Source organism: Gigantopelta aegis, chromosome 13 (genome assembly GCF_016097555.1).
Source record: "Gigantopelta aegis isolate Gae_Host chromosome 13, Gae_host_genome, whole genome shotgun sequence".
Taxonomy (NCBI): Eukaryota; Metazoa; Mollusca; class Gastropoda; order Neomphalida; family Peltospiridae; genus Gigantopelta; species Gigantopelta aegis.
Genome location: NC_054711.1, coordinates 40,770,676 through 40,793,049, shown reverse-complemented (window position 1 = coordinate 40,793,049; position 22,374 = coordinate 40,770,676). Strand labels below are relative to the sequence as shown.

General features: G+C 39.4%; 1 protein-coding gene across 1 annotated transcript in view; it reads right to left on the bottom strand.

Moving 5' to 3' along the window:
• Positions 1-4,198: 4,198 nt before the first annotated feature.
• Positions 4,199-22,374, bottom strand: part of LOC121387313 (myopalladin-like) — a 30,382-nt gene continuing 12,206 nt past the window's right edge. The window contains exons 6-9 of the mRNA XM_041518336.1: positions 20,488-20,589; positions 9,149-9,804; positions 7,819-8,195; positions 4,199-4,497 (exon numbers count right to left, since the gene is read on the bottom strand). Of these exons, the coding sequence (XP_041374270.1) occupies positions 4,217-4,497; positions 7,819-8,195; positions 9,149-9,804; positions 20,488-20,589 (1,416 nt within the window). The 3' untranslated portion in view covers positions 4,199-4,216. The remainder of the gene's footprint in view (positions 4,498-7,818; positions 8,196-9,148; positions 9,805-20,487; positions 20,590-22,374) is intronic.

Genomic DNA, 22,374 nt, shown 5'->3' with positions numbered 1-22,374 from the left:
GGGCTATTTCTCATTTGAGCCAATAAAAGGCTGTGGTATGTGCTATCGTGTCTGTGGGATGGTTCATATAAAAGATCCCTTGCTATTATTGGAAAAAAAAGTAGTGACATTTCTCTTTGAGGGGTCTGTAGGTTTTGTCTCCGTCTGTCTGTCTTTCTGTCCATCTGTCTGTCTATCTGTCTGTCCATCTGTCTGTCTATCTGTCTGTCTTTCTGTCCATCTGTCTGTCTTTCTGTCCATCTGTCTGTCTATCTGCCAGCCTGCCTGTCTGCTAATTTGTCCTTGCTGTCAATATTAATATTTAGCAAGTTTCCTATGAAGACTATACTTGGGATCGATCCCTGTCAGTGGGCCCATTGGGCTATTTCTTGTTTAAGCCAATGCACCATGACTGGTATATAAAAGGTCATGGTATATGCTATCCTGTCTGTGGGAAGATCATATAAACGATTCCTTGCTATTATTGGAAAAAGTAGTGGGTTTTCTCTTTCAGACTATATGTCAGAATTACCAAATGTTTAATATCCAATAGCCAATGATTAATAAATCAATGTGCTCTAGTGGTGTCGTTAAACAAAACAAACTTCAACTTTAACCTTTTCAATCTTCTCCTATCTACAAATGAATAATAACATACCACAATACAAAACAGTTACACACCAAAATGATGCAGTGTAAACAAGCTATATATTGAAAAACATTTAAATAAACAAGTTAAAGGAACATTCCTGAGTTTGCTGCAATATTTAAGATGTTATCAACTAACAGAGCAACAAATTTTAATTACATATCAAATATATTTTTCTGCATAAAATATTACTGGCTGTATATTAAACATGTTTCTGATCATTCTAATATTCGTAAGGTTAAATTTCATTTTATTTCCTAAAATATTTTGTTTCATAGGTACGAAATTATTTGAAGAAAAAATCCAGTTTGGGCTTCTTATAAATATTAAGACAACCAGAAACACATTGAATATACAGACACTGATATTCTAAACAAGAAAATGTATTTAATATGTAAGTTTAATCGTAGAAATATTTTATTAGTCGGAAACATCTTACAGTGAAGCAAACTTGGGAATGTCCCTTTAACTAAACAATCTAATAAATGTCAAGGAATACAAGAAACAAAGAATTACATAGAAATAGTTTACATTTTGTAAATCAGTGAATTAAGAATGACTTTTATAACCATGCAGAAAAACATAACCAAAAACTCTACGGCTAATATCAAACTATTTGTAAACTAACTGCTAGCAACACAGACTGAATTTTGAACACAATATTTCTAGCTATTATACATACTTGTAGTACAGGGCCGTACCTTGATCAAAATCCTGGGGGGTGGGGTTGGGAGTGGGGGGGGGGGTACTACTTTTTATAAACAAATGAAACACTAGACAAATGAAACCCGGAGATGTGTATGCTATTTTCTGGAGTAAAAAAAAGAAAAAAAAGTAAAATTCTCAGAGGGGCAACTGCACCCCCCCTACCCCCCTCTGCCCCCCCACCTCACCCCCCAGAGGGTACGGCCCTGTAGTATATCAAGAGAACTTTATTTATTTTTAAATAAAAAATTAGTGTAACAAGATATACAAACCATCCATTTTACTGTCTGCAGTTAAATAAAGAATTTTAAAATTATACATATTACTCGTTTAACTTCATACAATCAAATAAAAGCTTCTTTTTTTTTTTTCATAAAGCAAGAAATTACGCATCTGCTTCTACATAGATACGGTTTTATAATGTAATCGGTTGCAAAACAGGCCTGTCATGGCCACATGTTCTGAACTGACGTGACCCCCATCTCATGTTTAACAAGAAGAAAGCCTTGTTAAAAACGTTTGCTTGCTACAGCTACCAAATACAAGGTGGGTTTTTTCAAAAACATATAAAACATTATAATATTGTAGCTTTATTTATATCAGTAATAGTGAGAAATAGAAACCCACCATTTTAAAAACATTATTATTCCATTTGTCACACTCTCCATCAAGAAAATAAATATTGTAGTAAATTACGGTCAACTTACTATTACAGGGAAATCGGTATAAACTGGATCACACATACAGTGAAACCGGTATAAACCGGATCAAGTCAGAGACCAAATATTTATCCCATTTAGATGGCATTTGGTGTTTAGAGGGTCACATTTTCGAATTCAGAAAATTTGGGACTATGAAACGTGGACCGTTTTGACAGGATTCCATTTAAATGAGGGGCTAGCTGGTTTAGACAAGGTTTCACTGTAACAGCGATGGTGGAAAATAGAAACCTGTCATTGTAAAAAACATTATAACTCCCAGAGCTTCTAGAATTTTATAAAAATCCACTAGCCATGGGATCAGTGATTTACAAAAGTTACTAGCCATGATTAAAAATTCACTAGCCCTACTTTAATAAATACACTCAGATACATGTATGTCACCTAAAGAGGGTAAAGTAAAGTTTGTTTTGTTTAACGACGCCACTAGAGCACATTGATTTTTTTATCTTATCATCGGCTATTGAACGTCAAACATATGGTCATTCTGACACTGTTTTTAGAGGAAACCCGCTGTCGCCACATAGGCTACTCTTTTACGACAGGCAGCAAGGGATCTTTAATTTACGCTTCCCACAGGCAGGATAGCACAAACCATGGCCTTTGTTGAACCAGTTATGGATCACTGGTCGGTGCAAGTGGTTTACACCTACCCATTGAGCCTTGCGGAGCACTCACTCAGGGTTTGGAGTCGGTATCTGGATTAAAAATCCCATGCCTCGACTGGGATCCCAACCCAGTACCTACCAGCCTGTAGATCGATGGCCTAACCACAACGCCGCCGAGGCCGGTCCCCTAAAGAGGGAGATAGAGTTTAAAAACCCTTCGATTTGAGTAGGTGGGTGGGGCAGGAAAGTCATATTTACAAGACAGACATAAATGCAGCATTTTACAATTTTATTTTTTACTAGCCCAACATTGAATATCACTAGCCATGAGAGTGGGGCTACCATAATCTGGAAGCCCTGTCTGGCATGGCAATATTAGTTATTTACTAGCCCAACATTGAATATCACTAGCCATGGGAGTGGGGCTACCATAATCTAGAAGCCCTGTCTGGCATGGCAATAGTAGTTATTTACTAGCCCAACAATGAATATCACTAGCCATGGGAGTGGGGCTACCATAATCTAGAAGCCCTGTCTGGCATGGCAATAGTAGTTATTTACTAGCCCAACACTGAATATCACTAGCCATGGGAGTGGGGCTACCATAATCTAGAAGCCCTGTCGGGCATGGCAATAGTAGTTATTTACTAGCCCAACATTGAATATCACTAGCCATGGGAGTGGGGCTACCATAATCTAGAAGCCCTGTCTGGCATGGCAATAGTAGTTATTTACTAGCCCAACACTGAATATCACTAGCCATGGGAGTGGGGCTACCATAATCTAGAAGCCCTGTCTGCCATGGCAATAGTAGTTATTTACTAGCCCAACACTGAATATCACTAGCCATGGGAGTGGGGCTACCATAATCTAGAAGCCCTGTCGGGCATGGCAATAGTAGTTATTTACTAGCCCAACACTGAATATCACTAGCCATGGGAGTGGGGCTACCATAATCTAGAAGCCCTATCGGGCATGGCAATAGTAGTTATTTACTAGCCCAACACTGAATATCACTAGCCATGGGAGTGGGGCTACCATAATCTAGAAGCCATGTCGGGCATGGCAATAGTAGTTATTTACTAGCCCAACACTGAATATCACTAGCCATGGGAGTGGGGCTACCATAATCTAGAAGCCCTGTCTGGCATGGCAATAGTAGTTATTTACTAGCCCAACACTGAATATCACTAGCCATGGGAGTGGGGCTACCACAATCTAGAAGCCCTGTCGGGCATGGCAATAGTAGTTATTTACTAGCCCAACACTGAATATCACTAGCCATGGGAGTGGGGCTACCACAATCTAGAAGCCCTGTCGGGCATGACAATAGTAGTTACTTACTATCCCAACACTGAATATCACTAGCCATGGGAGTGGGGCTACCACAATCTAGAAGCCCTGTCGGGCATGGCAATAGTAGTTATTTACTAGCCCAACACTGAATATCACTAGCCATGGGAGTGGGGATACCATAATCTAGAAGCCCTGTCGGGCATGGCAATAGTAGTTATTTACTAGCCCAACACTGAATATCACTAGCCATGGGAGTGGGGCTACCACAATCTAGAAGCCCTATTAAAAATCCATATCCCAAACTCTCTGTCAATTGCATAAATATTGTAGTAATCTAAGGCACTCTTACTTGTAACGGTGACAGTGAAATATTTGGTACATTTGCCGAGTTCGCTGAGAGCAATGCACATGTACTGTCCAGACTGAGTGGTGGTGAGGTTGAACAATGTAATGCTGTGTCGATCGGCCTCGTTCTGAACGTCGAAATCTTCGGAATCCTCCAGCTGTATCACGTCCTTGTCCTCGTAATACCAAAATACATCTAAACACAGAGAGAAAGAAAACAATAAAATTAAATTATTTAGACAACAAGTATTCTGAGAGTTCTGCTACAGCAATACTGTAGATCCTGAAATTAAAGGCATATTGTCACAGACCACTGACCTATTTAATGGTCTAACAAAGTATTACCTGAACAAAAATAATTTGATTTGTCCCTAAATGTACTTTATTCAACCATCTTCATAACCACCATACTCCATTTATTAATGACATTTTGTAAAAATAATTGAATTATGGCAATGGTCCATAATTCAAAAACTAAAATTGCCAAGAGGGTTGACATGGATATAATTCCATTATGGTTCATTTAAGGTGATGTGATAGCTAGATTTGGTTTTCAACAATTAATGTAATTTTTATTTATTATCCATTTTTAGAGAAATAAGGTCCTTAAATCCATGACAGTATGCCTTTAACGCGTCCCTAAATGAATGCGAGTTTCGGTTGGCAGACTAAAATGCGACACATGAAATTAATGTGAGTGGCCTCCCTTTGAAATATTACTTTTCTAACAACATACACCTGTGTACTTTTCGGTTAAATCCGAGTTAAAGGTCTCTTCAATGAGATCAACTTACTAACATGTCTGTGTACACACATCAATTAACCTGTTTAGAGTCCATAGTATTTGGGGTTTTTGGTGAGATCAACTCAAAGCATATTTGTGCAATAATTTACATAAATCTGGCTAAACATTAGCATATATGAACCATTACAACTGTATCTTCCTTATCTTTGAATGGCGATTTCAAAGTCATAACGAAAGAACAATTCACAAAGTGGTATGCAGACAACGTTACAGTGAACTTGAACAATAAAAACAAAGAAATGAATCGTGTCGGCTTTTGGCAGGGTGGTAAAAAGACTGCAATCGTCACCTGTGGCTGGTATCTTGCTGGACTATAAGGCAATTAGTGTGTCTCGACGATGAGGAATTGTTTTCCAGTTGTGTTTTATAAATATATTAGAATTATAATCTTTCTTTTTGGGGTTTGTTTTTTAATAATGTCGGACAGACAAAACATAGAAATAAATGCATCACATCATTAATGCGAATAACACAAACTCACATTTTTCCTGTTAATATTATGATCGCATTAATTTCAAGATCTACAGGTAGTACTAAACCAAATAACTTCCGGCTGGGTCAAAGTGCGAAGTGCACCGAACTTTTGATAGAGAAGTGAACACCACAAGTCCTGTGATTGGTTATAAATGTGAGTGTGTTGGTTGTAAAAAATAATAGTTTCATCTGGGTAAAAAAAAATGGCAATTTTATTTCATCTAGTACCAATGTGTCAAGTAGCCTTGTGCTTGAAACATGTATGGGGTACCTGTAAAAAAAAGTACTCGAATTTTGTGCGAAACTAGGATAGTCATAGACACTACCCGTTATCTCAGAAACGAGCAGCTTGACCCCCATTTTTTTCTGATTCATTTTAAGTGTAAGGGGTGGTAGTATTTATATCCGTGGCGTTTATGTCGGTTGATACGTTGCAGGTAGGAGTTTTAGCCACATATGTTACTATTGTCGTCTATGGGATTTGATTTGGTAGTATACACCCTACAGTATACGTCCACTACTGGGCCCAACAAACGTTTGTATCTTCTAAGTTCAAGGGTCATAAAACCATAATTAATGATACAGGAATTATACAAGAATCCTGTAGAAATGTTAAATGCCTGTCACCTACAATAAATGTTTTGTGGTGCACTGTAATGAACTTTCATATAGTAGGTGAACTATAAACCAAGTTTCAATGATCTAGGAATTAACAGTTGGTGAGAAAGTGATCTGAATGTGAAAAAACTTCAACGTTAAATCCTTAAAGTAAATATTGATGCTCTTGCCACTGCTGGTGCAGTCGGAAACATAAAGGCGAAACAACGATTAATAAATCACTTTATCGTCCATTAAAGGCTTTTGTAGGAGATATCGCTAGCACTATAATTTGCGATATCTCCTGCGATATTCTCTGCAGGAGATATCGCTTCTTACAATCTTGATTGGTCAAATTTTAATCACAAGACAATGTTTTGTTACGTCACTGTGTTTGTTTCAGCGCTAAACCTACCATTAGTGACGTCACGCCACTGCCGTCCTGCTAGTTAACAAGTCTACCGCTGACATTCACCCCACATTACTGACATTGTTTACAACTGTCACAAATGAAAAGAATGATAATGGATGATAAAAAGAATGATAATGGATGATAAAAAGAATACCCTCCTCGTGTCTTGTGATATAATAATTTATATACAGGACAGCTTCAGTGGTTCTCCCCCCACTACCATGCTACTTAACTCTGTACTAACAAAACCCTTACCAATGGGGGGTGTTCCAGCCACTGTACAGGACAACTTCAATGGTTCTCCCTCCACTACCGTGCTACTTAACTCTGTACTAATAAAACCCTTACCAATGGGGGGTGTTCCAGCCACTGTACAGGACAACTTCAGTGGTTCTCCCCCACCCCCTACCATGCTATTTAACTCTGTACTAATAAAACCCTTACCAATGGGGGGTGTTCCAGCCACTGTACAGGACAACTTCAGTGGTTATCCCTCCCCCCCCCCCCCTGCTACTGTGCTACTTAACTCTGTACTAATAAAACCCTTACCAATGGGGGGTGTTCCAACCACTGTACAGGACAACTTCAGTGGTTCTCCACTCCCCCCACTACCGTGCTACTTAACTCTGTACTAATAAAACCCTTACCAATGGGGGGTGTTCCAGCCACTGTACAGGACAACTTCTGTGGTTCTCCCCACCCCCTACCATGCTATTTAACTCTGTACTAATAAAACCCTTACCAATGGGGGGTGTTTCAGCCACTGTACAGGACAACTTCAATGGTTCTCCCTCCACTACCATGCTACTTAACTCTGTACTAATAAAACCCTTATCAATGGGGGGTGTTCCAGCCACTGTACAGGACAACTTCAGTGGTTCTCCCCCACCCCCTACCATGCTATTTAACTCTGTACTAATAAAACCCTTACAAATGGGGGGTGTTCCAGCCACTGTACAGGACAACTTCAGTGGTTCTCCCTCCCCCCCCTGCTACCGTGCTACTTAACTCTGTACTAATAAAACCCTTACCAATGGGGGGTGTTCCAGCCACTGTACAGGACAGCTTCAGTGGTTCTCCCTCCCCCCCCTGCTACCGTGCTACTTAACTCTGTACTAATAAAACCCTTACCAATGGGGGGTGTTCCAGCCACTGTACAGGACAACTTCAGTGGTTCTCCACTCCCCCTACTACTGTGCTACTTAACTCTGTACTAATAAAACCCTTACCAATGGGGGGTGTTCCAGCCACTGTACAGGACAACTTCAGTGGTTCTCCCTCCACTACCGTGCTACTTTCCGGCAGAACCACGAACCTGGGATCATCATTCTCCGCCTGTATCAGTGTCTCTACCAGTTTAACCGTCTCTGACTCTCTCCCGGTCTCGCTGGACTTCTGCAGAATTGACTCGACGCGCCGCTTGTATGTCGAGCTGCTGGATCGATCTGCTTCGAGGTCCGAGTCGGACTGCACAGAAGACGAGTGTTTGCGAGAAATGCGTGCCAGCTCCTCCGAGGTTTTCGCGTAGAATGTGTTTTCGTCATCGCTGAGGTCGTCTGTGCTCTTGGTCTCGGTGTCAGACAGGTCAGAAAGCTGGTCAGCATCTCTGAAAGAGAAAGAAAGAAAGGAATGTTTTATTTAACGATGCACTCAACACATTTTATTTACGGCTATATGACGTCAGACATATGGACCATGCAAGTATTGAGAGAGGAAACCCGCTGTCGCCACTTCATGGGCTACTTTTTTCGATTAGCAGCAAGGGATCTTTTATATGCACCATCCCACAGACATGATAGTACATACCACGGCATTTGATATGCCAGTCATGGTGTACTGGCTGGAACGACCATGGATGGATGGATGGATGCATGGATGGATGGATGGATGGATGGATGGATGGATGGATGGATGGATGCATGGATGGATGGATGCATGGATGGATGGATGGATGGATGGATGGATGGATGGATGGATGGATGGATGAATGGATGGATGGATGGGTGGATGAATGGATGGATGGATGAATGGATGGATGAATGGATGAATGAATGGATGAATGAATGGATGAATGAATGAATGGATGAATGAATGAATGGACTGATTACTGACATGAATGAATGAATGATTGAATAAATGAATGAATGAATGAATGAATGTTTAATGACAACCCAGAGAATGAATGAACAAACTAATGCACTGATGACCAGATGGAAGAATGAATGAATAAATAAATGAATGAATGATTGAATGAATGAATGTTTAACGACATCCCAGAGAATTAATGTTTGAATAAATGAATAAATAAATGAATGAATGAATGAATGATTGAATGAATGATTGAATGAATGAATGTTTAATGACATCCCAGAGAATGAATGTTTGAATGAATGAATGAATGAATGAATGTTTAACAACAATACTAGCACAAAGAATATCGACTATTTGGGTATCAAACAAAGGTAATTATCAGAACATAAATAAACTGATGACCAAAGATTAATTCAAGTTTTTAACAGACAGACAGACAGACAGACACACACACAACAAGCTCCTTGCCTGTTTCCGACTTTCGGCACGTAATTATCCTCTGGGTTGGGCACCATCATGTAGAGAGGCTTGTCCGTGTCATGCCCGATCCTCCGCTTCCCGCAGTTATCATACGGTGACAGCGCTCCTTTAAACACCCAGTTCTCCCCCCACCTCTTCTCGCCCCCTCCCTCCTCCTCCTCCCCCTCCACCACAGCATCATCCTCCAACTCCTCCTCGGTCTCCTCGGGGATTGATGCCAGATTCATCGACAGCAGGTCGGGGTCGATCTCGTGTGAAGTGAAGTCGATGTTGTCGAACTGTGAGAAGTCTGGGAGCGGCGGTGAGGTGTGCGAGGAGCTGTACACACGGTCGAAGCTGGAGCAGCGTGTGTGGAAGTCGTCCACCTGTTCGTCCTTGTCGCCGAGGTGGACGCGCTCCACCGGGTCCTCGCAGATAGGGCTCAGCGCTGTCTCCTCGACGATGACATCGCGTGGGACCGGAGACCGACGGGTTTGGGTCTGTCGGACGAAATCACGAAGCTCCTCGAAGTCCCGCAGGATGTCACTGGAAGAGTCGACTTCGTCCTCCTCGGAGCGGATCTCGTAGTTTCCGAGGTTGTTAGGCAGACGACCTTTTGGGTTCGTGTATCTGTGGGTCTGGTCCTTTTGGTGGCCTTCAAGAAGCTGGAAACAAATAAAATGAAAAATTGTTAATTGAAGAATATTTTTGATACTAAAATATATACGGGCTGGGACATAGCCTGATGTGCAGTTGGGCTATTTCCCGTCTAGGATCGATCTCCGTCAGTTGGCCCACTGGGCTATTTCCCATCTAGGATCGATCTCCGTCAGTTGGCCCACTGGGCTATTTCCCAATGCACCACGACTAGTATATCAAAGGTCATGGTATGTGCCATCTTGTCTGTGGGACGGTTCATATAAAAGATCCCTTGCTACTAATGAAAAAATGTAGCAGGTTTCCTCTCTAAGACTACATGTCAAAAATTACCAAATGTTTGACATCCAATAGCCGATGATTAATAAATCAATGTGCTCTAGTGGTGTCGTTAGCAAAGTTAAAAATAATAATAAAAATGTATACAAAAACATACAAGTCTAAATTTATAATGCCTGTTTTTCTTAAATACTGGGCCCAGTAAAACAAAGCACTCGTAACACTTACATAATGCATGGTGTACGTCTGATGTAAGTGTTACGAGTGCTTTGTGTTACCGGGCCCAGTAAAACAAAGGACTCATAACACTTACATAATGCATGGTGTACGTCTGATGTAAGTGTTACGAGTGCTTTATGTTACAGGGGCCCAGTAAAACAAAGCACTCGTAACACTTACATAATGCATGGTGTACGTCTGATGTAAGTGTTACGAGTGCTTTGTGTTACAGGGACCCGGTAAAACACTTACATAATGCACTGTTACGAGTGCTTTATGTTACCGGGCCCAGTAAAACAAAGCACTCGTAACACTTACATAATGCATGGTGTACGTCTGATGTAAGTGTTACGAGTGCTTTATGTTACAGGGCCCGGTAAAACAAAGCACTCGTAACACTTACATAATGCATGGTGTACGTCTGATGTAAGTGTTACGAGTGCTTTATGTTACAGGGCCCGGTAAAACAAAGCACTCGTAACACTTACATAATGCATGGTGTACGTCTGATGTAAGTGTTACGAGGCCCAGGGCCCGGTAAAACAAAGCACTCGTAACACTTACATAATGCATGGTGTACGTCTGATGTAAGTGTTACGAGTGCTTTGTGTTACAGGGCCCGGTAAAACAAAGGACTCGTAACACTTACATAATGCATGGTGTACGTCTGATGTAAGTGTTACGAGTGCTTTGTGTTACCGGGCCCGGTAAAACAAAGGACTCGTAAACACTTACATAATGCATGGTGTACGTCTGATGTAAGTGTTACGAGTGCTTTATGTTACAGGGCCCGGTAAAACAAAGGACTCGTAAACAACATAATGCACTCGTGTAAGTGTTACACTTTACATAATGCATGGTGTACGTCTGATGTAAGTGTTACGAGTGCTTTATGTTACGGGGCCCGGTAAAACAAAGGACTTGTAACACTTACATAATGCATGGTGTACGTCTGATGTAAGTGTTACGAGTGCTTTGTGTTACCGGGCCCAGTAAAACAAAGGACTCATAACACTTACATAATGCATGGTGTACATCTGATGTAAGTGTTACGAGTGCTTTGTGTTACAGGGGCCCGGTAAAACAAAGGACTCATAACACTTACATAATGCATGGTGTACGTCTGATGTAAGTGTTACGAGTGTTTTGTGTTACAGGGCCCGGTAAAACAAAGCACTCGTAACACTTACATAATGCATGGTGTACGTCTGATGTAAGTGTTATGAGTGCTTTATGTTACCGGGCCCAGGACTTTAAGAATCATGAATGCATGTAGTAAATCAAAAACAGCCTTTGTAAATTGGGCCCATAAGTTCTGGAGTTAAGATGTTTATGGCATGTTAATTGACTGAATTATTGAATTTTTTTTAAATGCTCGGACAGGACTTAACATAGGCTCAATATTTTGAGGCATTCCGAAAAAAAGAAAAGAGTTTCAAACAAATTAATATATCTCCTAAGTTCAATGGCCAATAACTCTGTCAAAAATGAAAGTCAAGTTATGTAAGTGAAACTTTACCTGTATCAGTACTTATATGTGTCAGACAGACAGACAGACAGACAGACAAACAGGCAAGACAGACAGACAGACAAACAGACAAGACAGACAGACAGACAGACAGACAGACAGACAGACAGACAGTCAGACAGACAGACAGACAGACAGACAAGACAGACAAGACAGACAAGACAGACAAGACAGACAGACAGATAGACAGACAAGACAGACAGACAAACAGACAAGACACAGACAAACAGACAACACAGACAGACAATACAGAGAGACAGACAAGACAGACAGACACCCAGACAGACAATACAGAGAGAGAGAGACAGACAAACAGAGAGACAGACAGACAGACAAGACAGACAGACAAGACACACAAACAGACAAGACAGACACACAGACAGGCAGACAGACAGACAGACACCCAGACAGACAGACAAGACAGACAAAACAGACAGACAGACAAAAAAAATCAGAGATGAAACGTGTAGTCCTGTCTGGATTAACAGACAGGGGACTAAAACTAGCTGCTAGAAAACCTCAATGAACCATAAAGCTGTCTAACATTTATTGACTTCAGGTGTAACAGGTTTAACAAGAGGTAACTCCATTGCCCAGGTCACTTCAAGCAAACAAAGAGCTGCTATGGCTACAATTAATGCTTGAGAGATAGGGGTCATAAAGAGATGCACCTCCTACAGAAACAGGGAAATGAATAACCCACTTTTAATTGACACGGTGACCTTAAATCAAGTAAAAAAGTTTTAACTTAAAGAACGCATTTGTACAGTGTAATTGTACTGTTAAAAAAGTTTTAACTTAAAGAACGCATGTGTACAGTGTAATTGTACTGTTAAAAATGTTTTAACTTAAAGAACGCATCTGTACAGTGTAATTGTACTGTTAAAAAATTTTTAACTTAAAGAACGCATCTGTACAGTGTAATTGTACTGTTAAAAATGTTTTAACTTAAAGAACGCATCTGTACAGTGTAATTGTACTGTTAAAACAGTTTTAAAGAACGCATCTACAGTGTAATTGTACTGTTAAAACAGTTTTAACTTAAAGAACGCATCTGTACAGTGTAATTGTACTGTTAAAAAGGTTTTAACTTAAAGAACGCATCTGTACAGTGTAATTGTACTGTTAAAAATGTTTTAACTTAAAGAACGCATCTGTACAGTGTAATTGTACTGTTAAAAATTTTAACTTAAAGAACGCATCTGTACAGTGTAATTGTACTGTTAAAAATGTTTTAACTTAAAGAACGCATCTGTACAGTGTAATTGTACTGTTAAAAATGTTTGAACTTAAAGAACGCATCTGTACAGTGTAATTGTACTGTTAAAAAGGTTTGTTTTGTTTAACGACAACACTTGAGCACATTGATTTATTAATCATCGGCTATTGGATGTCAAACATATGGTAATTTTGACAGTCTTAGAGAGGAAACCTGCTATATTTTGTTCCATTAGTAGTAAGGGATCTTTTTTATGCACCATCCCACAGACAGGATACCACATACCATGGCCTTTGATATACCAGTTGTGATACACTGGCCACAACGAGAAATAGCCCAATGGGTCCACTAACAGGAATCGATCCCTGTACCATTGAATGTCAAACATTTATATGTAGTCTAAGGGATGGGGGGCGGGACGTAGCCCAGTGGTAAAGCATTCGCTTGATGCGCGGTCGGTCTAGGATCGATCCCCGTCTGTGGACCCATTGGGCTATTTCTCGTTCCAGCCAGTGCTCCACAACTGGTGAAACAAAGGCTGTGGTATGTACTATCCTGTCTGTGGGAAGGTGCATATAAAAGATCCCTTGCTGCTAATCGAAAAGAGTAGCCCATGAAGTGGCAACCACAGGTTTCCTCTCTCAATATCTGTGTGGTCCTTAACCATATGTCTGACGCCATATAACCATAAATAAAATGTGTTGAGTGCGTCGTTAAATAAAACATTTCATTCCTTCTAAGAGGTGCTTTGATCCTACTAATTAAGTACCTCAGGCGAACATTCAACCGACTCAGCCAGATCACACTTCTCTACAATTATTGCTTGACTATTAAAAAAAAGACATGATTAGAGGACACTGAATCATTAATCATCGGCTATTGGATGTCAAACATTTGGTAATTCTGACACAGCAAGCAAGGGATCTTTTATATGTAATTTCCCACAGACAGGAAAGCACATACTATGACCGCTGACAGGGCCGGATTTAGACCTGGGGGGGGGGGGGCACTTCAGGTTCGGGAGACCCTCAACACAGAAATTAAATTACATGACAAATAAAACAAATGAACTAATTTTATCATTATTACAACTTTTTTTTATAAAGGAAGTCCTTAGTCTGGGGGGCCCCTCTGGCAATTGGGCCCGGGGCAATTCCCCCTTTGCCCCCCCCCCCCCAATAAACCCGGCACTGGTCCATTGACCAGTTGTAGTGCACTGGTTGGAATGAGAAAAAAAAACAATCAGCTGAATGGATCCACCGAAGTGGTTCGATCCTGCGACACAAGGACCGTAAGCGAGCACTCAATTAACCGACTGAGCTCAGGACTTCTAGAATTTCTATGAAATCCACTAGCCAAGGGATCAGTGATATTTAAAATTTACTAGCCAAGATTAAACATTCACTAGCTTTACTTTAAGTTAATACAATTTTACTAAATAATAGTAATAATGCAATATGTTACCTAAAGAGGGAGATAAGAGCTTAAAAACACTGACAATGGGGGTTGGGGTGAGGGCAGGATATTCATATTTACAAAATAGACTTAACGGCAACATTTGACCCAAATAAAATTCACTAGCCGTTGGGCATGGCAATAGTAGTTATTTACTAGCCCAATATAGAATATCACTAGCCGTGGGAGTGGGGATACCATAATCTAGAAGCCCTGTCTGGCATGGCAATAGTAGTTATTTACTAGCCCAATATAGAATATCACTAGCCGTGGGAGTGGGGCTACCATAATCTAGAAGCCCTGGCTGGCATGGCAATAGTAGTTATTTACTAGCCCAACATTGAATACCACTAGCCATGGGAGTGGGGCTACCATAATCTAGAAGACCTGTCTGAAATGGTGATATTAGTTATTTACTAGCCCAACATTGAATAGCACAAGCCATGGGAGTGGGGCTACCATAATCTAGAAGTCCTGTCTCGCATGGCAATAGTAGTTATTTACTAGCCCAACATAGAATATCACTAGCCATGGGAGTGGGGCTACCATAATCTAGAAGTCCTGTCTCGCATGGCAATAGTAGTTATTTACTATCCCAACATAGAATATCACTAGCCATGGGAGTGGGGCTACCATAATCTAGAAGCCCTGGCTGGCATGGCAATAGTAGTTATTTACTAGCCCAACATAGAATATCACTAGCTATGGGAGGGTGGCTACCATAATCTAGAAGCCCTGTCTGGCATGGCAATAGTAGTTATTTACTAATCCAACATTGAATATCACTAGCTATGGGAGTGGGGCTACCATAATCTAGAAGCCCTGGCTGGCATGGCAATAGTAGTTATTTACTAGCCCAACATAGAATATCACTAGCCATGGGAGTGGGGCTACCATAATCTAGAAGCCCTGTCTGGCATGGCAATAGTAGTTATTTACTAGCCCAACATAGAATATCACTAGCCGTGGGAGTGGGGCTACCATAATCTAGAAGCCCTGTCTGGCATAGCAATAGTAGTTATTTACTAGCCCAACATAGAATATCACTAGCCATGGGAGTGGGGCTACCATTATCTAGAAGCCCTGTCTGGCATGGCAATAGTAGATATTTACTAGCCCAAAACTAAATATCACTAGCCATGGGAGTGGGGCTACCATAATCTAGAAGCCCTGTCTGGCATGGCAATAGTAGTTATTTACTAGCCCAACATAGAATATCACTAGCCATGGGAGTGGGGCTACCATAATCTAGAAGCCCTGTCTGGCATGGCAATAGTAGTTATTTACTAGCCCAACATAGAATATCACTAGCCGTGGGAGTGGGGCTACCATAATCTAGAAGCCCTGTCTGGCATGGCAATAGTAGTTATTTACTAGCCCAACATAGAATATCACTAGCCATGGGAGTGGGGCTACCATTATCTAGAAGCCCTGTCTGGCATGGCAATAGTAGATATTTACTAGCCCAAAACTAAATATCACTAGCCATGGGAGTGGGGCTACCATAATCTAGAAGCCCTGTCTGGCATGGCAATAGTAGTTATTTACTAGCCCAACATTGAATATCACTAGCCATGGGAGTGGGGCTACCATAATCTAGAAGCCCTGTCTGGCATGGCAATAGTAGTTATTTACTAGCCCAACATAGAATATCGCTAGCCATGGAAGTGGGGCTACCATAATCTAGAAGCCCTGTCTGGCATAGCAATAGTAGTTATTTACTAGCCCAACATTGAATGTCACTAGCCGTGGGAGTGGGGCTACCATAATCTAGAATTTAAAGGGAGATAATATGATGAAATGAAAAACCAATCTTCAATTTAGATACATGTATATGGAGAAATGAAACACACTTCTGACATGTAGTGACTTTAATTCAACTAAAATGTTAAACTAAAGCGTTAGTGCACTTGTAGTTGCACTGTTAATGCATCGATATCATACAACAAACTAACAGACCATTACAGAGAAGTAAAAAACAAAACTCACCCTTCAGAGATGTGAAAAAAGGAGAAAGATTTAGTACTTCAATTGACAAGTATGGCGGTGAAAAGTGAAACCCACTTGTGACACCATTCTCCTGTGATATTTGATCTGCTAATGAAACTGATCCTACTGAAATACTTGAAGGGTTATAGGGTTACGGGCTCGTATAAAGGACTTTGTTCAGGGTGTTTTTTGTGACAGTTGATATTTTAAAAGATAAAGTGAGGCGGTGGGTAAAAAAAATAGGGTTAAAATAGGAATTTTTATTGCCTGAAAATAGGGTTAAAACAGGAATTTTTATTGCCTGAAAATAGGGTTAAAATAGGAATTTTTATTGCCTGAAAATAGGGTTAAAATAGGAATTTTTACTGCCTGAAAATAGGGTTAAAATAGGAATTTTTATTGCCTGAAAATAGGGTTAAAAGAGGAATTTTTACTGCCTGAAAATAGGGTTAAAAGAGGAATTTTTATTGCCTGAAAATAGGGTTAAAATAGGAATTTTTATTGCCTGAAAATAGGGTTAAAATAGGAATTTTTATTGCCTGAAAATAGGGTTAAAATAGGAATTTTGCCCACAAAATAGGAAGAAAATAGGAATTTTTATTGCCTGAAAATAAGGTTAAAATAGGAATTTTGCCCACAAAATAGGAAGAAAATAGGAATTTTGTATAAAAGTTAATGTCCCAGAATAGAGAATATTGCAGGGGTCAAGCGAGTAAGCCATCTCAAAAAACTAAATATGGAAATAGAAAACCATTAAAAAGATAATAATACAGGAAAATAAGACAATGTGTATATCATAGGAATAAAATAGGCACTTATTTTGTTTTAAGGTGGCCTCCCAACACCCCTTATAGCCATCCCGATCCACCACTTTTTATTCAGACAATGCAGTGGTTGAATTTGGTTCTTTGGTGTAAGACTTTTAAAAAGCAACACAATGCAGTATTCCTTTTATGCTACTGAATAATACAAGTTACAAGGTCAAATTTTAACACTGAAATGACAAGACATTGCAGACCCAGTGACACCATCAAAAACAGCAGCAATGGCAGTGTATGTGTATGTGATCAACTGGATAATATAGCTGGATTTAGTAGCTGTGTGCTAACTGAATTGGTAGAAATGTGTCAAATAATTATGATACTGCAGGTGTGCACATTTAATAGAATACTTGTTACGGTAAGCAAAGCACAACCTGCAAATGAGCACTGAAGTCCTACTTCATTAGACGCCATGCACCAGTATATATCAGAGGTAACCCTAACAGCTTCAGCCTGACTTCGTACAATTTAGACGTGATGAGAAATGTGGAAAATGTAAGATATTTGCACAAACACCCACCCACCCACACAATTTAGCCGTTGTTTTGACTGTTCCATGATCATTCTTCAATATTTTATATAATATAGGAACCAATATACAATGAGCAGATAACTGAAATGATAACTGTAATTGTTTTTCATTTTATTTAACCTTGTTTAAAGGAGACCGTAACCTATCACAGCCATCCTCTCCAATGGTTTTATACATTTTAAAACAGTTAATGACCACGTTATAAACTGAAAGTAGGTAACCAGAAGGAAATTCAGTTTTATGATCAACTGGTTATGAGAAGTATTGTACTGCATTGGTGATATATATTAGTATCATCCGAGATCGAAGCTGGAAGTTTTTAATGGCCTTCTCACTCCCCACCCATAATGAAACATTGAACGATTTAGTATGCCTAATTTGAAAAAGGATCATGGTCAATCACAGATCAGTCCAATTACTGCAATGTGTTTGCTGAAAACTTTAAATAATAGCATACATATATATACACAATGCAATTACAGCAATAGATTTTATACTATCTAGGAAGCAGCATCACATGCAGACCACCACCAGAACCTATACATGTTTAAAACAAGAAATGATTAGTATGTAGCTCAATGCATAGTTAACCATCACACAAGGTAACACAACTATCCACCAGCTAGCAAGCTAAACTGAGCATTTATCGGGCTTCACTGGAGCAACTGCATGCAAGCTAACTCGAAAGCACCATTGCCTGCAGATAATGAACTAAAGAAATAATTAGTATGTAGCTCAAAGTCACTAGGCCTAGACTGAAAGGATTGCCATATCCTTTCAACCTTCTAGTTTTGAGCATTCAACAAGATCAGATATTACCCCAAAAACAGAAACATATCCAGAAATTCAGAAATTATAAATAAGAGGACTTTATATTGCATTGTGAAAATGAATAACTGGAAGCCTGTAACCATTCATCCCATCTGCATATTCAGATTTCAATGACTATGCCAAAGATATCACAATATGCCTCATAGCAAGTCATCTGGAGCAAATGGTGTGAAAAGAAAAAATATGGTGTCGCTAAAACCCCCCACCAAAAACAACAAATGAAACTGGTCAACAGTGCAACAAAAAAAAATGAGGGAAAAAATAGGAACTCATAAAAAAAAGAGGAATAAATAGGAAGAGTAGGATACTTGACGGCCTGTAAAGATTGTTTCGTTTTACGACACCACTAGAGCACATTAATTTATTAATCATCAGCTACTGGATGTCAAACATTTGGTAATTTTGATGAATAGCCTTAGAGAGGAAATCTGCAAAATACTTGAGGAGTTCGAATTAACCAACAGGCTAACTTATTCTTACCTGTACAAATAAAACAATGGTATACACCATGTACTGCAACGTGCTGACTGACAAATATTAATTAAAGGAAGAAACTAAAACGTCACTGAGCACTATGTTAAAAATAAATTTAAAAAAAAAAAAAAAAAAAAAAAAAAAATGCACCTTATGTAATCTGATCATGAAATAAAACAGAAAATACTTTTAGGTCACACAGCAAGCTATTTACCTGGTGCCTGTACTACTAAAGTACAGGTATATTGAATTCTCCAATTACAACATGATCATGTAAAAAGTATCTTTAACAAATACAAAACTCACCTATGACACGTACAATGACTTGCCCAATGTGATTGTCAAATGAACCAGGTGTTAAGGGAAGTACTTAACCAAACAGCAAGCTGTTTACCGGTTACCTGTACAGTTAATTCAGTAAAGAAATGTTTATTTTAACGATGCACTCAACACATTTTATTTACGGTTATATGGCATCAGACATATGGCTAAGGACCACACAGTTACTGAGAGAGGAAACCCGCTGTCGCCACTTCATGGGCTACTCTTTTCGATTAGCAGCAAGGGATCTTTTATATGCACCATCCCACAGACAGGATAGTACATACCACGGCCTTTGTTATACCAGTTGTGGAGCACTGGCTGGAACAAGAAATAGCCTAATGGGTCCACCGACGGGGATAGATCCTAGACCGACCGCGCATCAAGCGGACGCTGTACCACTGGGCTACGTCCTGTCCAGACAGTTAATTCAAACCACTGGTATACTGAATGCTGCAATTTCAACATGATGAGGTAAAAACCATCTTTAAAAAACAATTAAAAACTTCAAAAGCCCACCTTTCACACAATTGACGTGTGCGTCAAAGGAAACAGGTTTTAAACAAACTACAAGTTGGCTACCTGTTACCGGTTTCCTGTACTAGTTGTTAAAGCACCTGTAAACTGAATTTGAACTTCATAATGAAGAAACCATCTTTAAACAAAAGAAAATTAAAACTACAAAAATCCACCTTTGACTTGTGCTATCTGATCTTCAAGTGAAACAGGTGTCACAGAGAATACTTTACACAAACAAGATGGCTACCTGTTACCTGTATATTAAATAAAGCACTGGTAAAATGTCCATGGAGAAACCGTCTTTAAAAAGAAATTAAAAATATAACAAAAGATTCACCTTTGACACAATGACTTGTGCTATCTGATCACCAAATGAAACAGGTTTTAAAGAAACAACATGTTGGCTACCTGTTACCAATACTAATAAAGCACTGGTGCACTGAATTTCAACATGATTATGAAGAAACAATCTTTAAAAAACAATTAAAAATATTAAAACTTCACCTTTGACACAATGACTTGTGCTATCTGATCTTCAAATGAGTTCTGTTCCTGTCCCGATTCATCCGACAGCGACGACAGATCGGACACAGCCTCATCGGACGTCTGTAAGTAAAGGTAAACAACACGGCTCGTTAAAATTCCACATCTCAGGTAAACCTGGGTTAACAGAACCTGAACAAGAAGCTCAACACGTTAGAGACAAAAAAAAAAAAAAATCTATAAGGATTATGATAAGAAGATAACGTTGACTCAGACCTGTGTATCAAATAATTCTTTTAAACATGGGCAAACCTCTGTATTTCCCAACCTGTGTAAAATGGACAACCAGTTTATAATATCAAACAAAACTACTGGGATTATTGTGATAAAAAAAATAACGTCAACTGAGACCTGTTTATCAATAAGTTGGGTTTTTTAAACATGGGCAAACCTCTGTATTTCCCAACCTGTGTAAAATGGACAACCTCTTTATAATGTCAAATAATATCTACTTGGATTATGATAAGAAGATAACATCAACTACAGCCTGTGTATAAAACAAGTTATTTTTTAAAACATGGGAAAACCTCTGTATTTCCCAACCTGTGTAAAATGGACAACCAGTTTATAATATCAAACAAAACTACTGGGATTATGATAAGAAGATAACATTGACTGAGACCTGTGTATCAAATAAGTTGGTTTGGATATCCAACAGTCGATGAGTTTTGTTTTGTTTAATGACACCAGTAGAGCACATTGATTTATTAATCATCGGCTATTAACTGGATGTCAAACATTTGGTAATTCTGACTCGTAATCATCAGAGGAAACTCGCTACATTTTTCCCAATGCAGCAAGGGATATTTTATATGAACTTTCCCACAGACAGGAAAGCACATACCACGGTGTTTGACCAGTTGTGGTGCACTGGTTGAAATAAGAAAAATCCCAATCAGCTGAATAGATCCACTGAGGTGGTTCGATCCTGCGACGTATGCACCTCAAGTGAACATTAACATCTCAAGTGAGCAATCAACTGACTGAGCTAAATCCCATTGTTGTACATAGTTAAATAAAACATTCCCTTCCTTCCTTTCTTCCTTCCTCCCTTCCTTCTTTCCTTTGTTCCTTCCTTCCTATGTAAACCTGATTCAAGTGGGACTGACAAAATGTGTCTGTCCACTGAGAGGATTCGATCCTATGACCTGTAGGTGAGCCCTCTAGAACCAGTCTGCAGCACAGAAATAACTTGTCCACAAAGTAGAGATTTCAAATTCCATGCAGATTAAACTCCACATTAACTCTACATATATTTGTACATGACTATCAAAACACCAACAACAAAAAACACAAACCTTTAAAAACTGGATCAAGGGGTAAAGGTCAGATTACAGCCGACTAATTTATTAAAACACCGACAGTCACACTAAACACACACACATGTACACACAGCTTCAACTTGCTAAAGTTGGTTGGTCAAATGTTTCCTCATCCAGATAAACACGGGATATAGTACACATCACAAGTTAGGCCACATTCAAACAATGAACTTACAGTCGGTTTTAGACTTACACACATGTAACTACATACATTTACAATGCTTAAACACCGGTTTTAGACTTGCACACATGTAACTACATACATTTACAATGCTTAAACACCGGTTTTAGACTTGCACACATGTAACTACATACATTTACAATGCTTAAACACCGGTTTTAGACTTGCACACATGTAACTACATACATTTACAATGCTTAAACACCGGTTTTAGACTTACACACATGTAACTACATACATTTACAATGCTTAAACACCGGTTTTAGACTTGCACACATGTAACTACATATATTTACAATGCTTAAACACCGGTTTTAGACTTGCACACATGTAACTACATACATT